This window comes from Copadichromis virginalis, linkage group LG14, assembly GCF_057382275.1.
Source record: "Copadichromis virginalis isolate Kocher_CV1m ecotype Utaka linkage group LG14, C_Virginalis_male_GT1.1, whole genome shotgun sequence".
NCBI classification, from domain to species: Eukaryota; Metazoa; Chordata; class Actinopteri; order Cichliformes; family Cichlidae; genus Copadichromis; species Copadichromis virginalis.
In genome coordinates, this window is record NC_140631.1 from 36,984,751 (window position 1) to 37,005,417 (window position 20,667).

Sequence of the window (20,667 nt, forward strand, 5' to 3'; positions counted from 1 at the left end):
GGTGACACTGTTGAAACCGGACACGTGTCTCCCCACTGGATCTCCAGGGTGCCCCACATCACGTCTATCTTCCTGATTTCTCCTTTTCTTCTTTTTTTTTAAACTGCCGCTGTCATTTCTCAGGGTAGCAAGTGATTACACAGGGAGGTAGTGTTTGTGCTTGTGAATGTCGCTGTGCAGCTGGACAGGGAGGCTCAAAGGAATCCTTGTTTTAACACCCCAAGAGGAAGAGGCAACCAAACAGGGGACATTAATGTCCCCAAGTCTGCAGAGGTGGCTTCTTTGCTGCAGGAAGCTGAGTGGCTGGCAGAGACAGTGAGTGGGCGACACTGCATTCAAAAGCAAAGAGAGATGCACAGGGCTCCCGCAGACCTTGCATGCCAAGTCAAAAACACCTAACATGCACTTGGATTTCGCTGAGAAGTTAGATTATTGAAGATCTCCAGGGGCGTACATGCACATGTTGCAGAAAGACACAACACGCCATTTCCGGACAATGTGGTAAACTTACTGTAATCTTAAGCAATGCTTCTTTAAAACAGGAAGCGCCACTCAGCTGGTGAAGAACATTGGACAAAAGAACAGCTAGTGCCATTTTACTATAACGCAACACGCTGGCACGCCCACGTTACCTGCAGCGTTACCTGAGTTTTAAAGCCCCCATAAGACTTTTGTCGTAACCACTGCGTATATTTCTATATGTTTTTTTTGTATCTATTATGTATGCAAAGTACATATTTTGAAAATTCGCAGCAAAACCACCAAACGTGATGCTTACAGTCTACGGAGCAGCCGTCCTGTTACGTGGAAGAGCTGAAAGTTTCATTACATCACATGTTTGCAGGGGATTCCTCCCTTTGCTTGAACCAGGTTTCAATAAAACAGTAAAATAACTCCATCTGAGTTAATTAATCAATTCCTTTAAACAACACCTATCTTATTTTGACTGTAATACTGTCATGACCTCTAATATATATCGTTAATTAATTATTTCGCTTGAGAGACACCTGTAAAGCCTTTTCCCATCAGTTCTCTGTATTATATTGCCTCCTTCAGGCGTACTGCAGCAACTGCACATAAAGCCAGCACGATTCGTGAGTTGGCAGAAAACGGGAGTCAGCAGGTTACTTCTGAATCGAGACTCATATTCCCAGAATTCATGTTAGTTCCGCCTCAGTGGCGTATCGCCTTCTTCACCGCCTCTTTTCCTCCTGCTCTCCGTTATCCGCTGAAAGGAGTTGTGTCCCGGTGAGCAGCGTCCTGAAACAGCTTTTCCGCTGCCAGCTGCGGTTGCAGTGGGAGATGGATGAGAAAGAAAGCATGCTCAAGGATGCCAGATGGAGACAGGGGAGGTAGGGATGTGTGCATGAGCACAGTGTCTGAAGGCTGGTCACCGTTGCTGTGAGAGTGTGATGTGCTTTTCTCCCCCCCCCAGCACTCAGACTTCCAGATTTATTGTCTGGTGCATCCCTTCTGCCTGTCAGGAGGGGTGTGACACGGACGCTCCTGCAGATCCACTGTTTCAATCAAAAGCAACTGTTGATTTTCTGAAAAGATGGCTTTTCAAGGGGAAAGCTTATGCCATGCAAAAAATATTTTTGGGAGGCCTACATAGTTGATTCACAGCCAGCTGACAACATTGTGTCTAGATGCAATGCATTTTTTTCCAAGCTAAACTGCTATTTCTTTGCTTTTCAATGAATTATAAGATCCCTGAAATAAGATATAAAAATTAAAACAAATAAAAAATATCAATTGTCCTTACACCTATAGTACTGTTCACACTGATTGTTAAATTCAACCAGTCTGATCAGTCAACAGTTCAGGACCCAATGATAATGAAGTGATATTAAACATAAAAAGCAACAAATCCTTATATTTCACGACCAACGTTGCCAATTGTTTTACAGAGTAAATGAATAATAGATTAATTTACGGTGGAAATGAATGTGTTGTTCATCACTGAGTCAATTTCATTATGATTTTGCCTGCTGGATTCTTCCCCAGTCACTGCTGAGTTCATCTCTTAAATGTTAAACCCAGGCAGCACTAAAACCATCTAGAGGCTGTTGATAGAGGTATTGCTTCAGATAAGTGACAGGGAAACTCAAAATAATAGGCTGGTAATGAATCACTATTCTTAGGGGAAGTAGGAAGGTTGCTACTTTACCACTGAAGCATAAAACTGTAATTTTATGGAAGAGTGTAAAAGATCAAAGAGCTAATTAAAAGCCAGACAAAATATCTGTGCAGAGTGTCTCGTTCAGTTATGGATTGGGCTGTAAGACAGCTTCAGTGGTGTCCACCACACTGAAAGTGCCAAGCTGTAAGTTGAGCTGTACTTTGATCCAACAGATTACTTGATTACTTACTTACAAGGATGAGAGTTATATAATATACAATTCCTGTAGTATAGTGGTGAAAATAATCACTCAACAACACCTGCATGTCAGGCAAGAATCTAAACCAGTTCTTTGTAACAGATCAGTTTTCTCTCTTCAACTATTGTTTAAAGAACACAAGCGATGTGATGACACAACTTCTCAGCATAAATGTGGGCTATGAAGTATTTATTATGTTTTCTGCCATTTCATTTCAAGGCCACGTTTAAAAAAAATAAAATGAAAACATTGCATCCTGTCAGAGTTTTTTTTTGTATAGTCAAAGTTGGACTGTGTTGGGAAAGTTATGAACCGTAGTGGTTTAGTTATTTGTCTAACAAGTTAAATATTTTGAGTAGAGCTACAAAGTCCTTTAGGGTTGTGTCAGGAAGATCATCTGGCATAAAAATCTGCCAGATCAAACATGCAGTGCTACAATTGTGGCTCTTGGGGGGATCGCCCTAATGGGGCGATCGTGGCTCAAGGGTTGGGAGGTCGCCTTGTAATCGGGAGGTTGCCGGTTCGAGCCCTGGCTTAGACAGTCTCGGTCGTTGTGTCCTTGGGCAACCACCGACTGGTGGTGGTCAGAGGGCCCGGTGGCGCCAGTGTCCGGCAGCCTCGCCTCTGTCAGTGCGCCCCAGGGTGGCTGTGGCTACAATGTAGCTTGCCATCACCAGTGTGTGGATGACTGGATGTGTAAAGCGCTTTGGGGTCCTTAGGGACTAGTAAAGCTATACAAATACAGGCCATTTACCAATAAAGGAACAGCTGAAAGTAGCTTCCAAATTGCAAATTCTGATCAAAACACACAGATGAGCTTTATGACTAAAGATGTTTGGTGTCTAACTTAGCTATTGTTGTATATAAGTTCATTTTGATTAAAAGATCAATCAGCACTAAAACGAATAATGAGCCATATATGGTAAATAATATAGCAAATTTCTTGTAAGTGTGACTTGCAATACTTCAAACATAAAACAAAGAACTAATGCAACCTGCTCGTCAAGTGATGCAGATATCTGAATTTCCAAATAGCTCATGTTGGGCCCAGAAGATCTAGTATGATGTTAATATACTGATACACTATTTATCCCAAATGGTTTTCTTGTGAAGAGCAGCTATCAGAATCAGAATACTTTATTGATCCCTGGGGGAAATTATTTTTTTGTTACAGTGCTCCAGTACAGCTACAGTAACTTACTCACTTTGAAGAGCTGAGGTGTGCTTTTGTGTGCTCTTATTGCACGCTCCCCAAAGGCTAGTCCTCACCCCTCTTTCCTTTTATAGCCTCAGACATGTGGAAGAAGGGGAGGGTGATGGAGGGGGGCAGCCTGTGTGAAGGAGTGGCCCACTTCTACAAACATGGCGCCACGGCTGGATGTGAACGGTGTAAATGTGTAACAAGGTGCCTGCCCCTCCCTCATCCACCCTCCATCCCTCCTACTCTCATCTGCTGTTGGGGATACGATCCAAAGAGGAGAGAGAAGCCGGGGAGAGCCTTGCCTCCTTGTCACTCTCTCACAACACCGTGAGAGCACAGGACGCATGCTGTCCTCCAGTACACCCACACACACTAGCACGGAGAGTGAGAGACACTGAGGCAGAGTGCGAAAGAGAAAGAGGGGTACAGGAACGAGGAAACTAAAAGAGGGAGGGACATAGCAAAGCCAAATCCTGACGGGAGAAAACTGAAGGGTTTTCTGTTTTCTCCTGAGGAGCTGCGAATAACCCTCGGTGAAAGATGGCAGAAGGGGGAGAGGGAGAGGAGGAGATTCAGTTCCTGCGAACGGTAAGTCCTACTTACTTTCCTATTGTGAAGGACTAACCTGCCCATCTGTTTGTAGACGAGTTCTAGAGATTAGTGGATGGAGAGTGAAGTCACGAGTTATTAAAGAAAAGAAGTGAGAAGAGAAACAAAACTATTTTTTTTATGTAGGAAAATCATTTGATTTAACTTTCAACCAGTCCTCATATTCCATCATCAGTTTCATGGCGCTTTCAGTGTTTCCTGGACGAATGGTTTCTTCACTTGTATCCCTTTTGCTCTCCTGGCATCGAATTTTTTAAAACTCAGATTTTGTAGTTGCAGTTCACAGAGCCAAGTCCCGCTTCTGTATATAGTTGACTATTTTTACGCCGCCCTCATTGTGCCATGACCTGCTTATTAGTTGATCTCTTTAAACCTAATAATTGATTATTTCAGTTTCGTAAGAGCTCAGAAATACATTACTCAGTCATATTTAGATCTTTCCACAATGCACCGCATATTGTCTTGCATAATCTCTTTTAAATTATCTTCATAATCTTCTAGATTTAAGAATAGGTGGTAACAGAGTATGTGTGCATATGTGTGTGTGAGCACAGATAGATAGACAGGGGCTGGTGCATCTGTTAGCATCGTTATCTATTTATATCTAAGGAAAGTAGAGCCTGTCAGAGTGGGGTGAGAAGGCAGAGCAACAAGCTAGCCAGAGTTTGCAGGGGACAGCTGCCCAAAAGCTATACATCTTCCTTAGTGACGCAAACAGACAGAGTGTTGCGATAGCCACTTCACAGTTTAAAACCTGTAGGAGAAGACCCCCCAGAACCATCTGCACCAGCTGAGAAGGCAAAATAGGTCTTTATAACCACAATATGTGAGAAAACACTCAATGAAACTGGTCTAGATGTCTGTATTGATCACTGTTTTTTATTTGAATCCACACTGCTTCTATCACTGCAACCTAAAACTTACCAACTTATATTAGGACCTACAAGAGATCTGGGCAAAATGTTTCCCAACCCCTTTCCTTTTACTTTATGTCAGCTGGGATAAACTCCAACCCCTACAATCATAAATTAGATGAAATATGTTTCCTGAACTCCCAATTAATGCTCAGTGCAGGGAACCTATTGTTAATTCTTCTCGTTATATCTTTGCCTGTGTGAAACGTAATAATTCCTTCGAAAAATTCATTTAGATATCGTATATTATTTTCACTGACACATATATTATGTGTCAGTGAAAAGTAATACTGACTTTTGAGCAGACTGTTTCCAGACGCTTGTGTGAGCTATCAAAGTGTTTCACTTGGTTTTCCTTTGCAAACAGCTTTAACAAAAACACTGCAGTGAAATGTGTTTCTGCTAGTTTGTGTAATTGCTATCATTGCTGAAATGTTTACCTAAGTGACACTGAATCTGTTTCGATGTGAATACCAAAGTGCAAGTACAAGTATAAAAGAGCGTAGACAGAGGCATACAGAACAACCAAAAGCAAATTATTGATGGACAGGATTCATTTCAAGCTTGTGAAGCCAGCTCACAATAACCACAAGAATTACAGAGTAACACAGCTGTTGCTGTCTCAAAAAAATGTTTTTTTCTATCTTAAGAAACTTACAAATGAATTGCAAGCCACACTTTGAATGCCTTCAGCAGGTTTGTCATTTGGTCCAAGAGGATCAGTTAGGATGAAACTATAGAACACCAACACTTCAAAAGAAAAATAAATAGTGTAGCTCTCTTTGAATTATTAATGTCTTGTGGACTTCAATGGGTTTATCTTTGACACTAACAGTGTCAGGGTCAGAGGTTCTGTCGACATTTTTTGCAGGAATACAGTACTAAAAATGTTGGTGCTCATGGCGCTGTTAGGCCTTTGGATTAAAGCATCCACCAAATGTTTCTGGTTATTACTCTTTTAAATACATGGGAGGCATTGTGTGAGTCAGCTGTCTCACTCTGTTGGGGTAGTTCCCTTGGTTATGTTGGAAGTGGGAGGTGTGAAGAAAATGGAGAGAGCACAGAGGAGGTTTTAACTCACCTGGACCAGCTGGGCAGCAGATTGTAGCTATGTCCAATGTTATCTTTTTGCCGTTATGTAATGAGACATGAAGGTTCATAGCCTGCACGTCAAGGCTTTCTTTTGAGCTCAGGGTTTTGGCTTATACCTAGAAAATACTTCTGTAAAACAATTTCAGGCAAATGAGCAAAGTCAACCTTTAAAGTTAAGAGAAATGCAGGTAATTATTTTCGTTATGAGCTAGCTGTTTAAGATATTAGTTCAAGTAAAGCATAAGTTATATCTTACTAACGCCTGTAGGTCATAGAAGTAAAATTTTGGGACTCACAAGTAATGTGTTATATGCAGTTACGGGTAACTTGACTGCCGGTGTTTTTTTCTCTTTTATTCAAGGTCCTAATTTTATAAAGTTCAAATGCCCCCTCATGTCCATCATCGGGACTACAAGTCATAATTTGGACTTCCCTACTCCCCTGTGGAAATCACTGAACCCTTTTGTTGTTTGTTTATTAAAGCAGCTGAAAGAAAAAGCATTGTAATCTCATTGGTCCCTTTGTTTTTATCATTTTCTCTGTTACTCTATTGTTTTTCACCCCTGCTGGGAATCCTCCAAGTAACAAGAAAAGCCGTGGGAGTTTTAGCGTAAGGCAATGCATTTAGTGCTGCATTTAGTGATTTGGGGGTTAGGGGTGGGGGATGTTTAATAGTGAGGGAGGAAAAGAAGACAAGATGAGATCCGTTAAATTGTAAATGCTGTTCAGTGTGGGACACGGGGAACACTTCAGCACATCTCCAGTGACTGTTTTTACATCACGAAAAGCCACTTATAGATTACTCAGCAGTCCTTCTCTATTTGGTTCTGGTTTATGGTGTTCTTGTAATACAGCCCTGGCCTGTGACTCATACAGCGGTGACTGATCGCAGTGTGGCTTGAATAGTTGTACATTCAGAAGTGAGCTTAGCCTTTCCACCTGCTCTGCAGTAGCAGGTTATTTAAAATCGGTCTCCACTCAAACAAAGTGGATGCCCTTCGGTGAACTACAGGTATCTCGTACTCAGCCTGCCCCCTAAAAAATGTGCAAGCACTTCAGCCCCCGCATTTACTGTCAGAGCAGAGACTGTCTTTACTTGCAGTAGCTAGCAGACTTTTCTTTTCTCTTCAGTGGTAGCCACAGCCTGCACTGATGTCTCACATAAACGTGAAAGATCCCAGACAGCGGTGCTGTTTCTCTGTTGGTGAAACTAAAAGCTGTGTCACTGTTTCACGATGCCACATTTGCCATTTTAAAGCACACAAGCAAGCGAGTTTAAGGGGCAGTCGAGTTCCAGTCTATAACAGCAGTTTCTTTTTATAGTGTGCCACTATAAGTGCACACGTTCAGGAGGGAGAAACCAGAGGAGCCAGTGTCCTATTTGCCAGCATCCTTTGGGAGAAGTGGTATGTGTACATGTGTAGACATGGGTGTCTTTCTCTGTGCATCAAGCGAACAGAGACACTGTACATTGTTTTGACAGTTATGACATTTACGGTCAATACAGGCCTGAATATCGCCTTTAAACCAGAACACTATGGGCTGTTGAATTATGTTTGCAGTGAACACTGAATTGGTATTTTGCTGGGTAAAAGGAGAGAGTTAAGAAATCCTCTAAAACAATAGATTGTTTTGTAAGTCATTAAAATGTAAAAAAATAAATAAAAATAAAGATATTGTTGGGAAAAAAAACCAATAGATTGTAACTATAAAATCAAGGCCTTTGTTTTTATCTTTATAATTTTCATTTTTATTCATCCATCTATTTTCCTCAGCTTATTCAAGCCAGGGTCATGGGGGGGGGGGGGATTACTCATCTGCAGATGAGATGAGGCTGACTGAGGAAGGCCAAAACTGTTGATACATATTTTGTTTGATGGTGTTCCTGTATAACTGTACTGAGATACGGAGTCTCCATATTTCACCCTGAACGACTGTGTCCCTTCTCTTTTGATATCTCTCTCTCTTTTCTAACACACACACATACACTGAGCACATCTGTGAGCTACAGTAGCAGCAGATATTGTACTGACAGCAGATGACAGACGGGGTAATGGGGATAGGGAGAGTGCAAGCAAAACACCGCTTTAGAAGTGCTGAGCCTAGGAGATAACCACATCCACATTGGAATAGCAACACATATAAAGCTGCTCTCTCTCACACACACACACACACACACACACACACACACACACACACACACACACACACACACACACACACACACACACACACACACACACACACACCCAGCACCTGTCATTCTGCCTGCTTTGGTCACAGCAGTTTACACAATAAACAGGTGGTCCGCTTTGCTCTTGGGCACGAGACAGACATAGGGGTGTGGGGGGTTCTGTACAAGCGTTGCAAAGTGACACAACTGTCTTGTTATGCTTGTGTGTGTTTGTTTACACTTAAATAGTCCAAACAAAGTGAAGTGAGGGGAACTGTAAAGAGTTAAATACTTACAAACTTAAGGCAAACACAACTTGTTTTGGCATTGCTATGCCTCATTCCAGTTGTTATCATACAGCCTGTATTTAACCAAAAAACAAAAATAATGTCTTCTACTGTTCTGTAGCTGGTAAACAAATAAACCGAACACTCCTAATACTTCATATACAGTCATGGATATATTCTAGTTCATGGTATAAAACTCAATAATCAGACACATGCTGTTAGAGACTGTATTCATAACGCACACATCAAAGCTGAATCTGCATTTATGAGTTGTTACGTCATCATTGTCTAGCACTGTATCACAGTTTAACAACATAACCCATTTTAACAGGAAAACATTGTAGAACCAGTGTCATTGTGATAGATTACATTAATTCTGTCATTGAATATCTTATAGAAATGAATGGAACATAGAAGCATGGTGTGCAAATGTTTAGTGTTTTTGTCTTTTCAGTCCTTGTATTTTTGGGTATTTTGCTGTATGTTCATTTTTAACATGTAACACTTGTCTTGTCATCTTGCTGTGCCGTGACTCTTAATGCTGCGTGTAACTTCAAAATTTCACATCTGTCTTACATTGGCTTGCTGATCAGCAAAATATTTTGCATAGACTTAAAGCAAATGAACTTTTTTGAAGAATGGAACATGGATTTAGGCCAGCTAAAATAACTGATTTATATAAAATTGCTTTCCATTCATTTGCTAATGTCTGTCAGGATTATCATCTTTCAAAGGGCAGAGGCAGTTTAGCGTCATTTCTGGTAGTTTGTAGCTGTTTTTCTAACCTGGATGAAAATAAAGCCTGTGTGGGCTTTCAAAACTTTTATTTAAAATTCAACTTAGATCTTCCTGAGCACTGGATTTGAGAGTTAACACAGCTTTAGCTAAGTTGTGTTTTCTAAATGTGCAACCCACTAAGCTTTTAGAGAATTTGCAATGATTAATTACTGCCTGTCATCTAAACTAACATCTCCAGTAGCTCTAATATAAACTGCTTTTTTGTAACATTAGTTTAGGTTTGTTTTCCTTCTTCTTTATGTTCTTCAGTAGCAGAAGATGTCTGCTAGTTTCCTATGTGTTCAGTATCTTGCCTGTGAGCAAGAGAATCTCTTTTGGCTCTTTCTTCAAGTAAGACCTCCAAGTATCTGCTGGTCAGCAGAAGGAGGGAATGGGATAGTGACAGGTGCAGCCAACTAAAATAGGAGTGGAGTGGAAGGGGAAGGCCCAGAGCAGGGTTGGTAGAGGTAACGGAGAAAGAAGGAAAGGGATGAAAGGACAGAGAGAATAAAACGGGTGAGAAATGCACATTGAAACAAATAGCTTAGAGAAAATTAGTAAGAATAAAAGAGAAAGCTCTTAATGTTCACAACATTGCGTCCCGTCTATTATGAAAGATTTATCTGCAATAGTTTAATGTAGCATAACAGCTTCCCTGCCTTTGTTCTTTGCCTATCTCAGCTAACTTTCATTCTTTATGAGCTATCTGCAAAACCAAGTCATCATTCCACATTAGATATCTCACCTAAAGCAGACACATACATTTACAGCATTGTAATTACTCCTTAAATCACTGCATCAATAGGAAGTTTCTTATTTTTCCTGTCATTTCTCTTCTGACCTGTAATATTTACTCTGCAGTTGTGTAAAAATGGGTTTAATGCTTAGTATCCCACTGTCAGCCAATATGCTTTTCTCTAATGCTGCAAATACAAAAAACAGCTCAGAGGAGGAAGCCTCTCACTTTAGCAGATGGAAACATTTTTTGGTATTTCCAATTCACCTAGGGAGGATTTAAATTTGCTCTAATGTGGTGCTAACTGAAAGGGAAAGAAGCTTCGCATTTAAGTAGATATTGTAATGTGTGCATGACTTTCTCTGAATCTTTTCAATCAGTGTTGAATGACGTTTATGACGTTTCACTATCGAGTGTCATACAAGTATTAACACCGTAATATAGTTAGAGGAGTTATATGTACCATTAGCAGTAAGAGAAAAAGAAAAGAAACTTCTGTTGAGCTGTTTAACGACAAATTGAGATTTGAAAATTTTTCTAAAATTCACACAGTTTTTCAAAGAAGGTACAAAGTAGGATGAGCCAAACCATAATGGATTACTTGCCACAGCTCTTCTGTAGATTTGGCCACTCTCATTTGGTTCTGTGTCTTCATGTAAGTGCACAATGACTCAGATCAGGGCTCTGTGGGGGCTATACCATCTGTTAATAGAGTGTTTTTCTTATTCTTGCTGCTGAAGAAAGTTCTTAATTAATCTGCTTGCAGGTCTGGGGCTGCAGTTTCACATGCTGCAGATTGAGTTTAGGTCAGATGCCTCCTAATGATATTATGCTGTGGAGAAGAATCCCATAAATCCAGATACTTCCAAAAAATGCACTTAAATATATTTTTAACCCACTTACAGTTAATCCCAGAAAAAAGTGCAACTGATGCTATGACATGGTTTCAGAGGTGTTATGGTAAATTATAGGGTTTTTATCTGGTGAGCACTGTATGCAGCCTAACACAGCTGTCAGACTCGATGATTGATTTCACATCCTCAGCTTTCACAGACCTGAGAAGATATTGGAAAAATAAAGATTTCGTCCTTTTTTAAGTCTAAATTCAAGAGTTTAAAGACATAACTGCTTATACATCAGAATATAAATATACATATTGAATATTTGATTTTATATATAATTTTATATATAGTAACACATACTACATATAATAGTAGTATGTGTTTCTTTAGCACCGATGTGTAAAAATACTACTACAATTTCATTGTAGTATTGTACAAAGTATGAAACTTTGTATAAAAGAATGAGAATAAAGAGTGAAACTTTAAACTTTGAGTGAAATGTGCAATAAAAGTCAGGGAGAACAGGAGAAGGATGTTTGGAAGCTTTAATTTAATTTAAAACCCTGTGAGTTCTACTACCCCTCTGTTAGACAGCTGTGACGAAGGATGCTGATTGTGCACCTGCATGGTCTCTCCCAGTATTCAAAGGGAAACCCCATCACTATTCTCCCCTCTGGCTTATTGAACTGTTCCTCTCCTCCACCCACATATTGAGTAATGTGCTGTCCCTCACTCTTTTTATGTCTACAGGAATATAATCAATAGCCTGGGGTGTCCTGCATCAGCACAGTTAAATGGGAGCATTGGACAGAAATCTAGAGCCATAAAGAAAGAATGAATATGTTATCTGTTTGCTAATGATTCGATTAAAGGACAGGTTTTCAGTAGCATAGATGTAGCTGTGTAGCATAAAAGGCAGAACTAGTTTGTTGCTGCTGAGCTGCTGATTCTGATGTGAGAAACCACTTGACTCAGTTGGATGAGTGTGTGAGTGTAATTTCTAAATATATAACTAGAATTCAGTATAAAAAGAAGTTTTTTTTTTTATAAACGTGTCTATAAACCCACTTGTTCCTGTCTCACAGTCCCTTTGTGCTGAATTAAAGCTGATCACCTGCTAGTGGAAAATGGTCAATTTACCAGCAGTTAGAAGTGTAACTTTGTTGCAAGTGTTGACGTCATTGTATCGGACGTACCGGTGTAAAGATGTCCCAAATAACCCATAAACTGTTAAATCCCAGATAAACTAGGCCTATATCTTACACTTGGGGACCTGCGGTGTGTCAAAGATGCTGTTGCCCCAGCTGTAATTTAAGAACATCCTCTATAAACAGTCACTGTCCACAAACCAAACAAACCAAACAGTGACGCACTGCCGCGGCCACAGCAATATTTTTCCCAGCTTTGTTCGCAGATGTTCTATTACACCTGGTTCCCTGATTGTGGCTAATCTCTTAGTTTAGGAGATCATGAAAGGATTAGAGGGAGCAAATATCACTCACCATTTTGCATCTGTTTGCTTGTTTACTTCCTGTCTGCCGCGGGCACCATGCCTGCTTTTCTGGGGAATCCTTGGCTATCCTCTGTCTGCATGTGCACCATTAGAGGGCCCTAGAGAATATACAAAGGTGTCTGCTTTCACTATCTGTGCTTGTGGCTGTAAATCTCTGGTGCAATACATACTTCTGTTGGTGCTATTAATGCTCACTAGTTGGTTTGTTTGTTTGTCTGTCTACTATTTTCGTTCCGTTTGTCTTAACTTCTCCTTTTAACCTCAAATATCCGCATATCCTGATACTTCAGCTGCCAAGTCCTAACATGGTTTGGCTGTAGCCTTACAAGCAGCATTTGCATGAGGCATTAAATGTGTTTTATGTTTTTATGTGGCTCAGGTATAAGTTCAGTGGGTCAGATGAGTAATAATCATGACATCCTGACTTCCACTCAGTGAATCCTAGCTGTCTTGGTCCCATCAGATATGGTCACAACAGATGAACAAATAATCAGAAGTTGTGGTTGGTGTACAATTAACTGTCAGGTGCACATCTTCCAAATCCTTAAAGCTGCCTCTATTAATAACTGTGTGAGCTAAGCCTGTGGGTTTGTGTGTCAGCTTTTCACGTGGTCAAATTGGAAGTGATTCACACTGTGTGACTTCTGGAAGGACACTGCCCTGTAGCTGCTGATACATTTGACTTAGGAGTATTATAAATGTTGGGGAAAGTTGGTTTCTTATCTTCACTGTGTCACAAATGACTTTTCCACAGTGTGGCGGGGCTTTGGTGTTTATTCTGTTCCAAAGTCCCAAATATTAGCTAATAATCATCATTAACCACTTTCAAGAACATGTTCACAAAATACTAACGCACAAAAAATAACACAAATTGAAAAACTGATAAAGAAAACAAAAAAAGTATTCTTTCTATACAAACTTTAGTCCTTGCAGTCCTCTAGAAAATCCTGTTTTTTTTTAGATCATGACTGCAGAGGTAGAAGCTGTGTTTGTCTACCATGTGGGGCAGCGGCTGTTGAAATAGATTAGAAGCCAATGAGCAGGACTGCTGTATAATTGTAGGACATACAGTGTGTATGGTTGCCACCTGATCACTCAACAGTAAACCACTTGGTAACTTTAGTCTTTCAGACTCTTATTAGGCCAGCCCTATCTGCTTAATGAGGTTTGAGTATTTGTGCACTGGCCTCAAAACATGATCGCTTTAGACAGTTTAACCCTGACTTAGAGCTGTTTAGACCTTGTAGCCTTATTGTCGTTCTGTAATGCTGGCTTTAGAACAGGTATACTGAGTCGATAAAGATGCATGTCATTGTAGTGCGTGCAGGTACTGGTCTGAATCTCAGCTTGGTGCTGTGTAGGTAGATATTGTTGTTGCACAAGGGAGACAAAAAAAAATCTTCCAAATCCAATTTTGTTTCCTGATACTTCTGAGGTTTAAAAGTCAGGTTAAAAAAAACTGTGCGAGCCCTGTGCAGTTTTAGTAACTCTTGACTTGCATTGAGTGCTGTTGCTCATGTCTGCAGTGAAAGAGAGAGGACACATTGCTCCACTTTTCTGAAGTGCAGAGCAGGTAAAGCAAGGAAAGGACAGAGAAGACATTTCTAGGCTGAGGAGATGATAGATGATAGCTCAGCCAAAGGAAGAGGGGTCACTTTTCAGCCAAAGAAATACTCGAGGCCTCTGGGCATAAGAGATGAGTAGATGTTATGAGGTCACAGCTCTGCATCGTTTTCCATTTTCCTGTTATATGCTAAGCTATAAACATAGATCTGCAAAATCCTTTCCTGCCTTTGACCTCGCTTCAAAGGCCCTGCTATTTTTCTAACAGTAAGTCATGACACATTACAGCTGCAGAATCACCAGGGTGAGACAGCGAGCACTTCAAGAAATGAGAAGACAGAATGATACATTACTTGTTAGACGAGAGGGGAGAAAAGTCAGGGATCCGTCCAGAGCTGTAGAGGGGATAGTATTCAGGTTAAATGATGGAGCCACTTACATAATGACTGAGTAGAAGAAACAGCTGAGAATTTTGAGTGTCAGGTGTGAGGTTCACATGCGAGGGGGTGTTTATTGCTGTATTTACAACAGTCTCTGCAGCGTCCAGGCATTGACGAGGAGCAAACAAATTACTCACTGTTAGCATTCTGCCCATGGAATAGAGGCACATCTAAATATTGTGCCATACCTCACTAAAAGGAGCTGTTTAAATTCTGCTGAAAGCTCATATCCAATTAATCCTTTACACATTCACAATTCAAATTTCTCAATGTGTACATAAGATCTACCTATTTTAGTCATGTTATTGTTGTGGTGATGGATTTAAACTAAGATTGATTTGAAAAGTTGTTATTTATTCATGCAATAGTTTCATAGCTTCAAAGTGCACTAAATTATTGCAGGTTTAGCATTCGCTGTGATAGATTATCTACTTAAAGCAACAGATTAATTAGTGGTAAAGTCATAAAACATACTAAATCAGAGGGTTTTTCTTTAAGTGTACTAGTCATTTTTACTTCAGTCACTGTGTACTCTACAGCAAGTGTCTATTTGAAATGTGCTGTAGACAAGTTTTCCTTTTTTGCACTTCTTGCAGAGAATTTCAGCTCAGTCAATAAAAGGTCAGCATTGTACAACAGAATGCCTGCAATATCAAGTGAAAACATTGTTTTTAATAAAAAAAGAAATACCTAAAAAAACAACCTGGCAAGCACAACTGCAACAAACATGTAAGAGAAAACTGTAGTTGAATAAGTCATGTAAAATGATGCATCCTAAAATTAAAAGAACAGTGAATAAGAAATATCGATAACAGTTTGTTTGTTTGTTTACTGAGTGCAGGATGACCAGGTAGTTCTGCAGTGCACTGCCTCCGTCCTGAAGGAACAGATTAAACTGTGTCTCTCCTGCGAGGGCTTCGGGAACCGTCTCTGCTTCCTTGAAACCACATCCAACGCTCAGGTGAGATTCTGTTACCCATTCCTCCCTTTCCCTTGTGCATCCACTTGCTTGTTTGTTTTTTGAACAATTTTAATTTACCTCTCTATTGTTTATGCATTTGCAGAATGTGCCCCCAGACCTGGCCATATGTTCCTTCATTCTGGAGCAGTCTCTCTCAGTCCGTGCTCTGCAGGAGATGCTGGCCAACACCGTGGAGATGACCGAGGTGGGGGTCATAACTAAAATAATAAAATAATGAAACTAGTAGAGGATATATAGAAATATATTGAGAGGGTGATTCATAAATGTAAGAGATTCATGGAGTGCTAAAAGGAATGCGACTGATGAAAGGCACACTAAAGAAATATACTTAGTTATGAAGATTTTTAAGGTCTCTCTGAATGCAAAAATGTGTATATTCTGGATGCAATTTTACTGCCTCTGTCACTGTCCATCTTACTGTCACCAGACAAAAGTTGTCACATTCAGCTGGAATTGCTAACGTCATTGTGTTTGCAATTTGTTGTGTGCAGTTGTTGAGCATAACTTTTCTGTGTCGTCTCCCACTACTGCCAAAGCTATATGGCAAGAAAAACGACAACACTTTTGAAAGTCTGCATATGAAATTGACTCTATTTCCACCATGTCAACAAGAAGTACCCAGCCAAGTTTAACAACAAAATAGATGCAGCAACCCTCTAACAATTTCCAGTCTGTTTTACTTGATGCACAACAGCTAACATTAATACGGATAAATAATTTTTACCTCATACCTTATTGCAAAGTTGGCTGTTTCTAACAGTATATGAATTAAGAAACCGTTGACTACATCGTTCTGTATGTACTTAAAAACATCCTGGTTCAGAACACTTTGTTTCCAGTCTGAGACTGAGAGATCCTCGACATGTCTCTGTTTTAGACAGAGAGAAATAAATTTGCAGTTTATGTGGGTCAGACTGTTTAGTAGCGCGTGCCAGTCCTGTCTTAATATGTAGGTGGTATTTTTCTGCTCCATCACAGATGGAGCTTTCAAAATGAATTTAAAAAGTTCACAGTTGGAGATATTATGAACCAAATTCCTTCAGCCTACATAACCACCATCAATGGACTTATTTTTGGTGTTTATTTTATTATGATTTTGTTACTTGCCATCTGATACCCGCTCCCCTTCCCTTCTTGCTCTTTGCAAAGCAGGCAGTCGATTTGGACAAATGGGTATGTCTGTTAACGTGTGTTATTTCCTGTAATGTGTGTCCCAACCAACCTGGCAACTGTCCTTGTTCCTGTCATGTTGGCAAGTGGGTGTCCTAGTGAATGAAATACGTAGTGCTGTATCATTTACACATCTCGGTTTGTATCAGTTAAGCTCTCACCATAAGTAGGTGATTGTCATGAACACCTGTGTATAGCTTTTAGCAGCTGGTGGAGTTCAAGTCCACTGTCTCTGTGCTGAGCTATTAAAAACAGCACTGTTAAGCATAAAAAAGTAAAGTTTTAGGAAAAGATTAGATTTTTTTTCCACAGTTTTGAAGCAAGAATAGAGCACAGCATTTTTTCTAATAATTAAACTTCAATCTATCCCACAATATGAGACATAGCTACAAGGCATCACTCATTTGCATTTTGTGCAAAACGCAGCCCATTCATCATAATTATTATTTTACCTTGCTTGATGTTGCTCATTTGTTTTAGATCATTGTTCTTTGTGAGTCTTAAAAATTGACCTGTTATGCTTTTCTTTTTCCCCCCCTCATACTTCAGTTGTGGATGCTCATACTAAACATGGCCAAACATTCAAATAATAAGGTCGTATGTAAAGACAGTCCCCGGAAACAGAACACTCAGGATTCTCAGGATCTGGTCTGTCAGAGTTTTTTCTACACTTAGATGTGTATGATGCAAGAGGAGACATCCTTAACATGGTCATGTCAAACAGACACTTCTCGCAAAGAGCACATAAGCCCCATCCACATGCTGTTAAAACCACCCAGACAATCTAAAGAAAGCTGCCTTAAAGGGAGCGCGGCTTTAAAGGTGGAGGAGCTACAACAGTGGGTGAAAAGGGGCTGAACCAAAGCCCTGTGTGAGCCCACTCTAGCAGTCAAACAATAAAAATGAAGAGCTGGAAATGAGCATAACAGGTCCATTTTTATAACACATCCCAGTTCTCCTTTTATTCACAACATGTTATCATATTGATAAAAAAGATTAATTCACTATAAATGTACACACTTGGGTTTACTATCAAGGCATTCTGATCCTTGAAGGTTTTTGTAAGAGAAACTTTTGGTTGTTTTTGGTATTTTTTTTCATTTTCAGATGATTACCAGTTAAGTATGCTTTTCACAATTTAACTACAATGGGCCATTTTGATTAGTATACAATCAAAATATCAGTTAGCACATCAAAAAAAACAAAAAAACAGTGTTGAATCTTTGATAAGACAGGTGAATGAAAGCTGATACAGCTGAGGCAATGATCTTAAGCTAGCTTTAAGAGAAACTATTTCAAGCCTTTTATTAGCTGCATTATGACTAGTCTAGACAGTTCCTGCTTCACAGGAGTTGAAAGATGTGGAAGAGCCAGGCTTCCCTACTGATGAACAAGAGGATGAGAATAGAATGGCATGCAGCCCAGCAGAGGTTCCCACCAACATATGTCAGGGATGGATGGAGAAATTGGACACCCCAGAGCTGCGGACAGGCCTAGCTCCTTCTTAACACACGCACTTGGGGATAAGGCCCACAACACAATCGCCAACACAACACCTGTCCTAACCAAGCCTCGTGCTAATGCTAATGCAGTTTATAGCTGTTAGCATCATTTTAACACTTGACATACCTGCCCCTAACTCATCTCAGTGGATTATGGGTGCTAAACCCTTAATAAAGGTTTAGTCTTATCTTCCTGTCAGCACCCCTAAATGTTAAATGTTGCGCTTGTGTTTGAGACTATAACCTATGGTGACTGACATTAGGGTTTAAATAAATAAATTGGGCAGGTCACTATTGGTTAATATAAACTTGTGACTAAACTAGACATATTGTTTACATAAATTGAACACATCTGAAAGACAAGATACATATTATTGATCCTAATAGGATGTGTACTTTGACTGAAAAGTCTATGCACCATATACAGGATCAATGAATTCAACAAAAGTTGCTACATATAATGGACAATATAAAGGACAGGCTTAACTGAATAGAGCTTAAAGATCTTTAGTACATTCATTTTCAGTTATTGAAAGTTTCAACCAGCCTCTAATCTTTTCTTCTGACCTTTGAACCTTTAAAAATGTGTCGTTGTTTCCCCCCATCAGGTCAATGTGTTTGTTAAAGTATACAGTCACTTGTGTTGATTTGGCCTGTTAAGTATTTTTTTTTCTCACCTCAGTCGTCCCAGGGTGGAGGTCACCGCACTTTACTGTATGGTCATGCCATCCTTTTGAGACACCACCACTCAGGCATGGTAAGGCTAGAAATGAGCAAGAAATAAATGTAAACCTGTATAAGATGTCCTCAAATGCTCTAATTGGAGTCATGTCCTCTATAAAAATCTCTCCAGTACCTGAGCTGTTTGACTACATCTCGGTCCCTCACGGACAAGCTGGCCTTCGATGTAGGCTTACAAGAGGATTCCACCGGTAAGGGAAATGCAGCAGAATACATTTTAGGCCTGGTATTATCTCATTATTCTCTGGTGCTATTGTTATTGCCAACATGAAAGCTACTGACAAAAATAGTCAGCAGTTTATATCCACTTTGTTGTTGGGCTACAGGATATAAGCAGTGATTGTGCAGTATCAGCATGTTGTTACCAAACACAAGTTATCTGTTATATTTTTGGAAATAGCTGTTTTTTTCTTACTCTTGTTGAAGGTGAGGCATGTTGGTGGACTATTCATCCAGCTTCTAAACAAAGGTCAGAAGGTGAAAAGGTCAGGGTGGGTGATGACCTCATCCTTGTCAGTGTGTCCTCTGAGAGATACCTGGTACGACTGCTCCTTGTTTTGCACGATGATGGAAACATATACACAGTATGTCTTTTTTAATCGTCTTCTTCTCTTCTGTCCCCAGCATCTGTCCTACGCCAGTGGAGATCTCATGGTGGACGCTTCCTTCATGCAGACTCTTTGGAACATGAATCCAATTAGTTCAGGCTGTGAACTAGCTGAGGGTACAAACCTGCTTTAAAAAACTCTGTCTCTTCCCTGTCCCCGTAAAAATAAACATAACACAGAATGGATGTTTGTTCCTTTACACAGGTTATTTAACAGGAGGTCATGTTCTCAGGCTTTTCCATGGCCACATGGACGAATGTCTGGCCATCGCTACACCAGAGGAAGGAGAAGAAAAGCGCAGGTGAGAATATAGGAACGCTAAGTTGCTCTTAGTAGAACAACTTCTTGTTAGTGTGATACCATGTACATACTGTATGTGTGCGCCCACTCTGCCACAGGATGGCTCATTATGAAGGCGGTACTGTGTGCAGTCAGGCTCGATCCCTGTGGAGGCTGGAACCCCTCAGAATCAGGTGATTATCTCCTCAAGGGAGTCATGTGACACACATTAGTTGGTTGAATTGCTGGGTAAGGTAAGAATAAGGAAGAGCAACAAAAATCAAAATATAGTAGTGAATGAAACAGTTTAGTTGGCTTCTTTATAGTTTTTTTCTTTAACTTTGTGCAGTTGGAGTGGTAGCCACATGAAGTGGGGACAGTCTTTTCGTATTCGCCACATCACGACGGGCCGGTACCTGTGTCTTGATGAGGAAAAGGGCCTCTTGGTGGTCGATCCCGAGAAGGCGAACACCAAACTGTCTGCTTTCTGCTTCCGTGCTTCAAAGGTCAACATTTTAATTTGAATTTCTCAGTGCACTTGGATAGTCATAGTTAATATACGTGATTTCTTCTCTCATTGACTTCAGTTTTTTTCTCACGTACTGTCCTTTTCTCCCCCCGAGCAGGAGAAGGTGGAGGTGGCTCAGAAGCGTGATGTTGAGGGGATGGGCATTCCAGAGATTAAGTATGGAGAGTCCATGTGCTTTGTCCAGCATGTGTCTACAGCCCTGTGGCTCACATATGCTGCCCTGGATGCTAAAGCTGCTCGTTTGGGAATGATGAAAAGGAAGGTAATGATCTATCCTGGGAATAAAAGTGAGATACAAACCCAATTCTGAAAAAGTTGTCACACTGTG

At 40.2% G+C, this 20,667-nt stretch overlaps 1 protein-coding gene across 6 annotated transcripts in view; it reads left to right on the forward strand.

Moving 5' to 3' along the window:
* The first annotated feature begins 3,848 nt into the window (after positions 1-3,848).
* Positions 3,849-20,667, forward strand: part of ryr1b (ryanodine receptor 1b (skeletal)) — a 62,558-nt gene continuing 45,739 nt past the window's right edge. For all 6 annotated transcript variants that reach the window (XM_085430721.1, XM_085430723.1, XM_085430724.1 and 3 more), the window contains exons 1-11: positions 3,849-4,170; positions 15,370-15,489; positions 15,593-15,694; positions 18,865-18,939; positions 19,036-19,114; positions 19,350-19,462; positions 19,548-19,647; positions 19,736-19,832; positions 19,930-20,004; positions 20,160-20,316; positions 20,437-20,601. In XM_085430721.1, the coding sequence (XP_085286847.1) occupies positions 4,123-4,170; positions 15,370-15,489; positions 15,593-15,694; positions 18,865-18,939; positions 19,036-19,114; positions 19,350-19,462; positions 19,548-19,647; positions 19,736-19,832; positions 19,930-20,004; positions 20,160-20,316; positions 20,437-20,601 (1,131 nt within the window). In that variant the 5' untranslated portion in view covers positions 3,849-4,122. The remainder of the gene's footprint in view (positions 4,171-15,369; positions 15,490-15,592; positions 15,695-18,864; positions 18,940-19,035; positions 19,115-19,349; positions 19,463-19,547; positions 19,648-19,735; positions 19,833-19,929; positions 20,005-20,159; positions 20,317-20,436; positions 20,602-20,667) is intronic.